Genomic DNA, 12,336 nt, shown 5'->3' with positions numbered 1-12,336 from the left:
CTGCCCTCCCCATCTTTAATTTCTAACAGAGACAGATAGGTTTAACATTTTTCTGTTGAAGTACTATTTAGTATTTTTAATAAGTGCTTTCAGCAATACTGTACTTAACTACAGGCAGTTTGAGGTCAGTGCCGAGCCACCGCAAGTCTAAACATCATTTGACAAGACCATCCAGATTACTAGGAGCATAAAACAAGTGTTCTGAAGATGATTTGGGGTATCACTGACATACTGAATAGCACATAAAATGAGGTAGCTTCATTCTGAGTAGCACTGTCAGCTGGTGCACAAGGAGTGTTTTCTTACCCTCTTCAGGTGCTGAACTCTCAGCTGAGCTCTCTTTGTCTGAGCTGCCTGAGGAGGCAGCTTTGTTCATCTGTTTCTTCATAGCTCCCTTCTTCTCTACTTTGCCAGCTTTTCCCTTCTTTTTGTTTTTAGAACCTCCAACAGTCCACTGAAAAGTAAAAGGAAAGGACAAACATGAGACAAGGCACTGGAAGACCCCACCCACTATCCTCAAAAATAATCAAAACCATACCACAGTGTAAGAAATAGTTTTGAGAAACATTCCAATATACGGACAGCTGGAAGACAAATCAGTGCTACAAGAAAACTGAGGCAAATGGCAAGCCGTGCATTTATCCCATCAGACCTAACAGTCACATGAAAATCATCCAGATTTTTACCACCTGCTAACAGATGGCTCATATTGATAGGACAAAACAGTTTTAAGGCACAGAAAGGTCCCCAAATTCTAAAATAATTGTTTTGTAATATTTAACAGCAAATCTGAGTACTGAGGGCTTTTACTCAGGAAAAAAAAAAGTTTACCAATATAGCTGGACATTTCTTATTCAGTGTTTTAGCTTTAGTCTCCCACTATTAAACAGGAAAAAGTGATTGATTTGTTTCCAAATCAAGTTTATTCAAGAAGCACATTTTAGATTCCACTAAGGGGAAGAGGTATAGAGACAGAGTCCTACAAAAAAGTCCTCATCCTCAACCCCTACCAGGAATACACAGAACAGACAAGTCATATGGTAATTGCAGTTTTTTTGTCCCTAAATTAATGCATGGAACACCATATGCAATAATACAAAATATTTCCATATATGTAAGACACAGTAACCGCTGCCACGGGAACTATAAGTTTAGTTTGACTTTTAAGTATAAAAGGCTCAACTTCAGCATTCTCTTAACATCCTTCTCTGGTTGTTATTATGCTTAAAGTAAAAGCTTCCTGGGGCAGGACTGTACCTTCTTGTAAGGGGGGGTGGGGGAGAGATCAATGAGGTTCTGTAGCCTGCAATGTGCAGGAGGTCAGACTAGAGGATCATGATGGTCCCTTCTGACCTTAAAGTCTGTAAGTATGTATGGACAGCACCTCGGACATGGTGCAAAAGATTAACATTGTGTCCCTGTAGTTGCACAAATTCCTTTTACCTTCTATTATACCGTATATTTTCTGATTAGGTTTCTTCTTCATCCCTTACCACTCATCACCCAGTCACAGCTGATCGACCCACAAGAAGGGTCAACGATCATTCAGTAAACATATAGTGTGTTCATATGCTCTGGTCCCTTATTAACTACCAGTAGTCTTGTGCTTTTGGGAATTCCCACTGGATATGAAAGAAGGTTCTATCTCCAAAAGGGGTAAGAGTTTTAAAATTTTTGTATCTTCACACCATGCCATTATATTAACCTCATTCCCGTGACCACCCACAGTCAGGGTCCAGTCCACCTGACATTATTTAAGCAACCAGTCCCTTAAATAGAAACTCCTTGTGGTAGAGCAACATATATCCTTTTGCATGAGTGAGATCTTGCACTCAAGACCATTCCCCCAGCCTTTTTAAAAAGAGAGGGGACACAAAACTACTGCCTAATTAATAGGGCTGTCAATTAATTGCAGTTAACTCACACGATTAACTCAAAAATTAATCACAATTAATCGCACTGTTAAACAATAAAATACCAATTGAAATTTATTAAATATTTGTATGTTTCTACATTTTCAAATATATTGATTTCTATTACAACACAAAGTGTACAGTGCTCACTTTATATTATTTTATTACAAATATTTGCACTGTAAAAATGAAAAACAAAAGGAAGTCTTTCAATCACCTCATATATGTACTGTCGTGCAATCTCTTTATCATGAAAGTGCAACTTACAAATGTAGATTTCTTTTGTTACATAGCTTCTCTCAAAAACAAAACGATGTAAAACTTTAGAGCCTACAAGTCCATTCAGTCCTACTTCTTGTTCAGCCAATCGCCAAGACAAACAAGTTCTTTACATTTACAGGAGATGCTGCTGTCTGCTTCTTATTTACAATGTCACCTGAAAGTGAGAACAGGTGTTCGCATGGCACTTTTGTAGACGGCGTTGCAAAGTATTTACATGCCAGATATGCTAAACATTCATACCCCTTTATGCTTCAGCCACCACTCCAGAGGATATGCTTCCATAATGATGATGCTCGTTAAAAAATAATGTGTTCATTTAATTTTTGACTGAACTCCTTGGGGGAGAACTATGTCTTCGGCTCTGTTTTATCCGCATTCTGCCATATATTTCATTTTATAGCAGTCTCGGATGATGACCCAGCACGTTTGTTTTAAGGACACTTTCGCAGCAGATTTGACAAAACGCAAAGAAGATACCAATGTGAGATTTCTAAAAATAGCTACAGCACTCAACCCAAGGTTTAAGAATCAGAAGTACCTTCCAAAATCGGAGAGGGACGAGGCGTGGAGCATGCTTTCAGAAGTCTTAAAAGAGCAACACTCCGATATGGAAACTACAGAACCCGACCACCAAAAAAGAAAATCAATGTTCTGCTGGTGGCGTCTGACTCAGATGATGAAAATGAACATGCGCAGTCCACACTGCTTTGGATCGTTATCGAGCAGAACCCAGAATGGATGCATGTCCCATGGAATAGTGGTTGAAGATGAAGGGACATATGCATCTTTAGCGCATCTGGCATGTAAACATCTTGTGACACCGACTACAACAGTGCCACACGAACGCCTGTTCTCACTTTCGGATGACATTGTAAACAAGAAGTGGGCAGCATTATCTCCTGCAAACCGTAACCAAGTTTGTTTGTCTGAGCGATTGGCAGACGTAAGACTGAGTGGACTTGTAGGCTCTAAAGTTTTACATTGTTTTATTTTTCAATGCAGTTATTTTTTGTACATAATTCTACATTTGTAAATTCAACTTTGATGATAAAGAGATTGCACTACAGTACTTGTATGAGGTGAACTGAAAAATACTATTTCTTTTGTTTTTTACAGTGCAAATATTTGTAATCAAAAATATAAAGTGAGTACTATACACTTTGTATTCTGTGTTGTAACTGAAATCAATACATTTGAAAATGTAGTAAACATCCAAAAATATTGAAATAAACTATATTCCATAATTTTTTTAATCACGCAATTAATTGCAATTATTTTTTAATCGCTTGACAGCCCTACTAATTAAGTATTATTCGGAGTCAGTGTCAGATCTGAACTTAGTCACATGTATACCTCAGACCACACCTGTTATTCCTTTTGGGACATATCAACTCCCATCCTCCCTGCCCGCAATCAATAGTCACATTAATCAAATCTGACTGTTTTCCTTCTGCAAGTACCCTTTTTCATCTGGTTAGCCTGCCATTCCTAGAATGCCTAGACACCACAGCTTTCTGAATTAACTCTCTTGATACTCAGTTATAGACCTTATCCTCTGATGTGTCAACAACTTTTTATTTTTCCTAGCTCTTGATTTTTATGTTCCCTCTTTCATCCTCTCCACACAGTGCTCCACAATTGAAAGTTACTTAGTGCTGCGCAGTGCGTTCTCTTCCCATGTTTAAATATCCTTTGCTCATCAGTTTATGGGGGAGGCTCCATCACTTCTATAGTTTTTGAAATATATACAAGTACTATAGATGGATCAAACAGCTAACGTATATTTATCTCAAAACCCACTAGCACCTCTACCCCGATATAATGCGACCCGATATAACACGAATTCAGATACAACACGGTAAAGCAGCGCTCCGGGGGGGTGGGGCTGCGCACTCCGGCGGATCAAAGCAAGTTCGATATAACGCGGTTTCACCTATAACTCAGTAAGATTTTTTGGCTCCCGAGGACAGCGTTATATCGGGGTAGAGGTGTATTCTGAATACTAACAACCAATAATCTTGTGAGATCTTGGGATAGTGAGATTTGACAGATGACTAGCAAGGTGTTTAATCGGTGTATTCCATGCTCTCAGCATCCCTCTAAGCGTTCCACTTATTGTCACAGATGTTAAAGACCTGCAACAATCATGCAATTTCTTTATGGATTTTTTCTCTTTTAACATTAAGCTCTGCCCTGCTTCCACATGGCTGTTCAGCAGGGAAAAAAGCAGAGAGGGAATGAAGTAGAACACGACAGATCGCTTCCTTCCCCCCCCCGTTTCCACCTCACAAGATATTGATATAGCAAAGGTGCTGCTGCATTTCACTTAAGAGGCCAATGAGTTGCTAAATGGTTATAATTACATCTGCTCCAGATCAGTGACTTAGAAGCACACTACTCACCCAAGCAGAGCAAGAACAGTGAGGTGACAATAGTGTACTGCTGACTCTCCACAGAAATGCTGGGCTAGTTCACAAACCTGGGGATGCAGTGCACATGCAACCGGATAATTGACTGAAGGAGAACAGTCATGGTCCTGTCCCTCCCTTCTCACAAACCCTACCATGCCAAGAGCACCAAACACTGCAGAATTCAGCCATAAGGAAAGAAGAGGAGAGATGGAAGTTTTTCCATGGTTACCTTCTTGCTAAGACTACTTCCGTCTGTTGCATGCAAGGTATTTTAAAGTCAGAGTCTTCACTCATGGAAAAATCTACTGCAATGATCAAGGTGCATGAATAGCACATGGTGGAGCAGAAATATGTACTCCATCTTAAAAATCAGTGTGGGTGAAAACTGAACACTGCTTTATTTTTTCTTTAATTTACAAACCCATTTATATTCATATTTTGTGCACAGTGAATATGGAGGTTTGCAGATTGAATCATGATGCAATCAAATCCTAAATTAAACTTCAAAATACGTATGGACAGGGTTTTTTTATTTGTATTTATTCAGAGTCCAAAAACTGAACAAATATAAATACTTGCGCAAGGTGACGAGACAGTCAATGACTATGAACTGAATTTTTCACATCCCCAAGATGTACATTACATTTAAAACTATATCAATAGATGGCTTAGAACAAATCAGCTGTGTGCCAGAAAATCAAAATGCATAAGGTGAGTGATTAAAAGCAAACAGTCATCAAATAAAACAATTTACTTGTTACTAATACCACCTAGCTCTGATATAGCATCTGTAGATTTCAAAGATGTAGTAAGTATAATAGAAAGTCACTGGAATGAAGCTTCACAGCATCATCTCCTTCTTTAAAGACTTAATACCACAGTTTTGTTTCAATCCTTGTTTTCTATAAATGTCTCAGCAGAAGAACTATAGCCAATCACATTCTTCCTACTCATTTATATTTACTGGAAAAATACTTTACTACATGCTAGAAATTTGGGAGAATGGCTGTTTATCATTGGTCTATGCTAGTGGTTTTCAAATGGTCAAAATGTTCTTTCCTGCAATTGTAGAAAGAATTCAAACAGTTCCTGGTGTGACCATTTTTAAGGGGTGGAATGAACCATCAACTCCACTTCCTGCAGAAAGATGTTTGCAAAGCCAACTGTAACATTGCAACAGAATATTTTTACTCATGTAGTTGTGCAAACATCTTGTTAATTTCTCTCTGTCTTACTGGGTCATTTTTATTTTTAATAAAAACGAAATTAAGAGACACCGATCCCCAGTTCTAGAATTCCTAGACACCAAGACCAAACAAAAAAAAAAACCAAAGCCAACAACCAGGCCTTACCATATAACAGAAATAGCCAGCCAAACCCTTAGAACAAGAGAGATCAGAAATATCTTGCTCTCCCCAGGCATTCCCACTTCCTCAAAAGCTCTGGTAAAAAGATGTGCTCTGTAGCATGCTGATGATCATCAAATTTGGGCTATTTCAGACAAGGTTTTCTGGAGGAGGTTAGAGGGGAACAATGCAAAGGGCAGTTCTAACGCCAAGCCCCTCAACTCCAAAGAATACTCAAGTTCTAAAGCAAGCAGTCCCTCAAACTGAAGGGCTCTCAAGCACCTCCACAGATCTCGCCTCTGACAATATTGTATGGGGAGAGCAGTAGTTTTAAGCAGGAAGGTCAAAAACCATTTAGGCGATTTTCTCATAGCATTAAACAAGTGCCGAATTTTCTAAAGATATTTGGTGTATTGAGCATACAATTACAATTCTGCATTTGCTGAATTCCAAGTGAAAGGGAAAGAAAGACAAGTTCTTTCTGAAGCCATTGTCTCTAGGCTTGGTTATGCCTCTCAGAGAGGCCAGCCTCACTTTACGTGTGTCTATACACAGTGGTTCTGAGTATACTGTACAATACAAATATCACTGCTAATTATGTCAGAACTCTCAGACAAACAAGCTGTAGCAACTCAGATATACCATGTCAAACTTACCTCATCATCACTGTCTGAGGTCTCAGAATCTGAAGAAGCTGTTGGTTTGCTAACAGGTGGCTCTTTCTCCTCGGAGTCACTGCGTTTCCGTTTGGCCAATGACAGGAGCTCCTAGTACAAAAAAAAGTTTACACTTATTTTAAAGCCAAATAACTGGATAATCCATGTTCTTATATTTGTACCCCTCTCTATAGTATCCAAGTACTTTCCAAAAGCGGTAGGTCTCTCAGTCAGGGTCAATCATCAAATTTGTGTTTGTATTACATGAAAATAAAAACAGATCAATGCTGGAAAATTTTTTTGAAGATGACAAGCCATAAGTGCTACGTATTATTATTACTGTTTACTTTGTAAAGAGACACAGCATCAAGACAGATTACCTGTTGGTGATGCCACATGGCAAGATGCATTACAGACACTTTAAGTGCATTGTTGCATGACCCAAAGGCCAACTGCCTCTAACTAGTCAGGTAATTCCTAAGAAATCTAATTTTTTGAAGTATGTTAGTAGTTATATACTTTTTAAATAAGTTATTTTAAAGTTACAAAGACATAAAGACATACACGATTCAGAATCTTAACTGGTCTATTCAATCTCTCTTCACATCCCATAACTACAATAAAATGACACACTAAATCTTTGGATAAACACATTGATATGGCAGGCCTCAGGCTGGAAGATTGTAAATTAGCAGAGTCACGCTCCCACAACTCAAAGTTCTAGTGAGCATTTTCAAAAACTGGAACTGAAAAAAATATACAAAAATGCATTATCAACAGGAGTAAATCTATTACCCAAAAGTGGATATCAAGTGTCAAGAATCAAGGGCTCCACTAGTAGGTCCAGGGGCAATAAAATAAACTCTTGCTACCTCCGCTAGGTGGGGCTGGGATTCTATGTTCTGCAGCAGCCTTTGGCTAGTTTGTGTCTGATAAACCAGAAGTGTCAACTCTCCCTAGCTGTTAAAAGGAAGAGGAGCTTTTTGTCTTCTGTTTGCTGTAAGGATGTAAAGTGCCACAACTTCTCTACCCTTACCTTATTTATGGGCTCTCCCACCACAAATAATTCCATTCCCTGGCATCATTCCTAGCTTTTTCAAAGAGCACAAGCAACGGCATGAAATTGACATGATTCTAGAGTTTAGCTGTTACCTGCATGGTTCTGAACAGCAGGTTCTCTAAAATCCTTCACTACTGCTGCTTCTGAACTTAAGCTATCAGCAGCAGCATCACCACATGGGAACTTCTGCAGTCTTGGGAAGATAACACTAAACTGGTTTACATTAGTTTCCACAAATGGAAGCTTGACTTCACAACCGTATGGGTTGGAACTTCATTTTTTAAATGCATGTAAATTCTGCAGAAATTGATGGCTTAGGTCCACACACTTGCTAGGGAAGCTTCCACTGGCAAGTGGTTTTTTCAAACCTCTCTCTGAAACAAAGGCATGTAACATCAGAAGATTAAGTTTATATAAGATAGTTATTTTTTTGAAGCAGTGGTTCCTGACCCTTTTTGTTGGAACTCCTAACCACCTGCACAGAAATGGCTGAATGGCATCCCTCATCCCACCTCCCTGTGTATCCCCTCGCACTGTCACCATTGTCCTTTTATTCTTGACCATTTTCCTTCTTCTGTCCTAAATGTGTTTTTTTTTCTTTTCTGAGTAACTATTCTGAAGGATTCCTCCTTCTCCAATTTACCAAAAGACTATATGCTGCAAGGCTAGAGGTGAGGCACCAATCATGGCCCTATTTGGCATATGCTTTCCCAGTTGAGTCATGCTTTCCCAGTGGAGTCACAGAAGACAAAACTGCATCTCTCTGCTACCTGAGCCTAAAGTCTGGTACATGTGAGCTGCTAATATGGTTGTCTCAAAGGCCTCTGTGGAACAGTAAGAGTCAATGGGTAGCTTCGATGGAGCCATCCACTACTTCACCCACAGCTGTGAACTTTATAGTGTATGGGGGAGAGGATCCACAAGCTATCCTCACCCACAATGTTCCTCTTCTCTGGCCTATGCCAGCCTGCTCTAGCCCTGGCTTGTGGTCACTCTCAAGCTGTTTAACACTGTGAAATTTGTATGAATTTAGTGATGGTGAAGAGCTGACAGCCCTCGAGACTGAAGTTCATTATTCATGCAAAGAACAGAGATACAACCATAGCATCCATGCAACTTTTCTCATCACTGCTCCACTACTGTTTCTCAAACTTTCCTTGAAAGAGCCACCTCTCTAGGTCAGAGACAAATTCAGTCTCCAGGTGATGTTCATTCTTTTTCATCTTTCTACCAAAACTCCAAACAACAAAAGTTGGTTTACATTTGTTTTATTTCCCAACATCCCAAAAACTTCTCCTATGAAGTTACCAGTTAATGGCCCAGTACCTGCATCCGCTTCAGATATATATATGCTTAAGAATATTTAGCCAAGATACCCAACTGGATGACCCTCCTTATGTGATTTATAATATATACTGTACAGAAATATATCACATCACCAGTGACTGTTAAGATTACAAAAAATTAAAAAGACAGGAAGTCTTTTGAACAAAGTCCACTCCACAGGGCACAAGAAGTGGAGTCTAACTTCCATGCCCTTTTTGAAGCTCTCATGCACTTTAATTAATGCCAGGTATAGTATTTATCTTTGGGGTTCCTCTTGGGATATACAGACACTCTACCTCACTACCATTTCTGGGCTCCTAACCTCAAGTAATCTCCCACCAATTGAGCTCCCCAGGTTCACCACTGAGGCTCAGTGGAAACTAATGAATGTATATTAATAATTCCCACAGTAGCCCATCTCGACCCTCTATGGGCATACTATACTAGAGGGTCTGGAGAGAGAGGGGACCTGATTGTATTTATCTCCCCCTAATTGGTCTCCTAGCATCTGAAATACCATGAGAAAATTAACTGTTCCTTTAAGTATATTCCACTTACTCCTGCAGTTTGTAGTGCACCTATAGGCATAGGCCACCTGAACCTTCAATGTGACAAGCATCAGCAACTGAGTAACACTTTTCCCATGGAGCCAGCACCAGGGACTAAAACCAGGGGATTAAAACATTTTAGAGCATCAATCTTTCTCCACCTTTTAGCAGCCTACATAACCCTCAGACCTTCACCTTCGAAACAGAACACGCTAACACCTTTCCTAGCGAATAAGACTAGCTATGAGAGAGAACTTTACAAATGATCTCTTTCCAGGGCCTGGATGAAAGTAGCCACCATTCTACACCGCAGACATTTACCCTCTGCCCCACAGCCTAATCCAAATTGATGCCAAGGTTTCCATGGATCCTTAGATTATTCCCGAGGGGGGGCGGGTGTTGTACCGTAATTAGCACCTGTATCCAGGGCTCTAGCGTTTCTGTTGTCACCCCCACCTCCCGCAGGGTGCCCCACCACCCCACGCCAATTTCACCCCATGCCACCCCCAGGTGCCGGGCTACTCTCTTCCAGCACCCGCTACCCCCCTCCCCCCACATGCGCTATGCCCGGGGGGTCTCTCCCGAGGCCCCAGAAGCCAATCGGGACCCCATCCCCGCACGGGGAGGCGGGTCCGAGGCCTCCCCCGGCAGGGCGGAGCGAGCTCCGGCCGGCCCCGGCGGGGGGACAGTGGCGCCCAGCCGTGTGCTCCGAGCGGGGAGCCCAGGCCCCGGCCCTGCCTCCCGCTCAGCTGCGTACCTGGTCCAGGTTCTCCTCGCTGCCGCTGTCCTCGGTGTCGGAGTCGATGAGGACCCGGCCTTTCCGCTTCTTCACCATGGCGGGGCCGGCTCCGCCGCGCTGAGGGGCCCGCGGACGGTGCGGCAGTGAGAGCGGCTCGGCCTCCCCCGCGCCGCCCGACCGCCCTGGACACAAAGGGCACCGAGCATGCGCCCCGCGCCGCCCCGCCCTCCGGGGCGGGGTCTCCGCAGCCACTGGCGGAGGGGGGCGGGGCCTGGGCCGGGTGCACGTGCCGGTGGAGGGCTGCTGGGACGCGGTGTCATCCGTGGGGCCGGGGTGTCTGTCACCGCCGCGCCGCGCCTGCCGCCACGACCCCTCGGCGCCCCGGGCCGCCCATGCGCTGCAGCTCGTGGCTACCGGGTGACTGCGGCAGACAGGGATTGCGGAGAAATATGTTCGCCTCCGTTTTCCAGCGCGGGCTGGGGTCTCAGTGCATCTGGCAGCGCTCTGAGCGCAGACACGTTCACTGCCGCCCCGGAGAGTCAGGCCGGTTGCCCCCGTGTCGGGGTGGGGCTTTCATACAGCAACTGGGGAGAGAAAACATTTAAAACACGGGAAAAGGTGACTCTGAAGTCTCCAAACTGCGGGGGAGGGGCGACTACAAAGGTGTGTGTGTGTAATACACAAAAATAATTTGAACTGAGGCTTGAAATTGACTAAATAGCAAAGTAAGCACCGACACCCTGGGCAAAGCCCCATTGACATCAGTAGGGCTCCTTAAGGGTGCAAAAGTCATGATGCAGAGCTTGTTTCAGGATTAGGGCTTAAGGGCTCGATCCTGCTTCCACTGAAATATTGAAGTCAGCGATCTAACTCCGACGGACTTCACTGGTGCAGGATCAGGCCCGAAATGAGGACAGAATGTATCCTGTTGTTTTTATATTATAACTGAATGGGTTCAATCATGAGAGCGGGTTTGCAGCACGCTTTATAAAATCACCGTTTAATAAGTAAAGGTATAGAGAATTGCAGCTTCATGACCACACAAACATCAAAACAGCTAGCTGTACGTATGAGAGTACAACCTGAAGTTTTTACCTAGCTTGTACTTGGGCAAATTTCCCATTGACTTCAGAGAGATTTGACTTAGCGAAGTGCTCAGATACCATACCATGGTGATAGGTACCATATAAGAAATATTATAGAATTCAAGATTTGCCCCTGGAGAATAGAATATAATCTTCTTTGCTAAAAACACAGATTACATACTTCGTCCCTGATTCTGCATGAGGCTCTGCGCAGGGCACAAGATACACTTGTATGGAGCTCATTGTCTCTGTAGTTGTCAAGACATTTTCTTAGCTGTACATAGCTTTAGATAAGGACTAACGGTTGTAATTAATAATTACTTTTGTAGTCAAGACAAAAGTCTTCAATAAATGATAGTTAAGCTTGTAAATCAGTATCTATAATCTAAGGGGGTTCCATTAAAATACCATTGATATTGGAAAGCCATGAACATTAAGGTAATGTTTAAAACCCCCCAAAAAACAAATGTTGAGATGTATCAATGATATAGTTAAGGTACTCTAAACAGCCTTAACTCTGACCTTCCCTAACACCACAGAGTATCGTCGTTACTCTGGATACTTTCAATGTACAGTAGTATAAATTAGCCTGTACTATACTAAGTATCACACGCCTAACTAGTTAACAGTTCATATAATGAAAAAAAATCCTTAATGCTGTTCATAGCATACAGAAAAAAAAACCTTTTGATGTTCCAATAAAACTACATGTAAAAATTAAATAATACTTTGCACTTATAAATTTCATTTAAAAAACTTCAGCTGAGGATCTCAAAACACTTTGCAAGCATTAATGATTTAACCTTAACAACCTCTTTGTGGCGTAGGAAACGTTTAAGAGAAACCTGACGCACACCGGTGACTTGCTCAATGTTTATCACACGTGGAGATAGTGATACAGTTGGGACTGAAAACCAGGAATCCTGATCCCAAGCCCTTGCTCAAACCAGTAGGTGATGCTGCCTCCTGG

At 42.0% G+C, this 12,336-nt stretch overlaps 1 protein-coding gene across 1 annotated transcript in view; it reads right to left on the bottom strand.

Annotated features, from left to right (window-relative positions):
* RTF1 (RTF1 homolog, Paf1/RNA polymerase II complex component) overlaps positions 1 to 10,441 on the bottom strand; it is a 42,215-nt gene extending 31,774 nt beyond the window's left edge. Inside the window, exons 1-3 of the mRNA XM_065403123.1 lie at positions 10,300 to 10,441; positions 6,609 to 6,719; positions 307 to 454 (exon numbers count right to left, since the gene is read on the bottom strand). Of these exons, the coding sequence (XP_065259195.1) occupies positions 307 to 454; positions 6,609 to 6,719; positions 10,300 to 10,377 (337 nt within the window). The 5' untranslated portion in view covers positions 10,378 to 10,441. The remainder of the gene's footprint in view (positions 1 to 306; positions 455 to 6,608; positions 6,720 to 10,299) is intronic.
* Positions 10,442 to 12,336: the final 1,895 nt, after the last annotated feature.

Source organism: Emys orbicularis, chromosome 4 (genome assembly GCF_028017835.1).
Source record: "Emys orbicularis isolate rEmyOrb1 chromosome 4, rEmyOrb1.hap1, whole genome shotgun sequence".
NCBI lineage: Eukaryota > Metazoa > Chordata > Testudines > Emydidae > Emys > Emys orbicularis.
The sequence above is the reverse complement of the archived record's forward strand: the minus strand, read 5'-3'. Positions and strand labels throughout refer to the sequence as shown.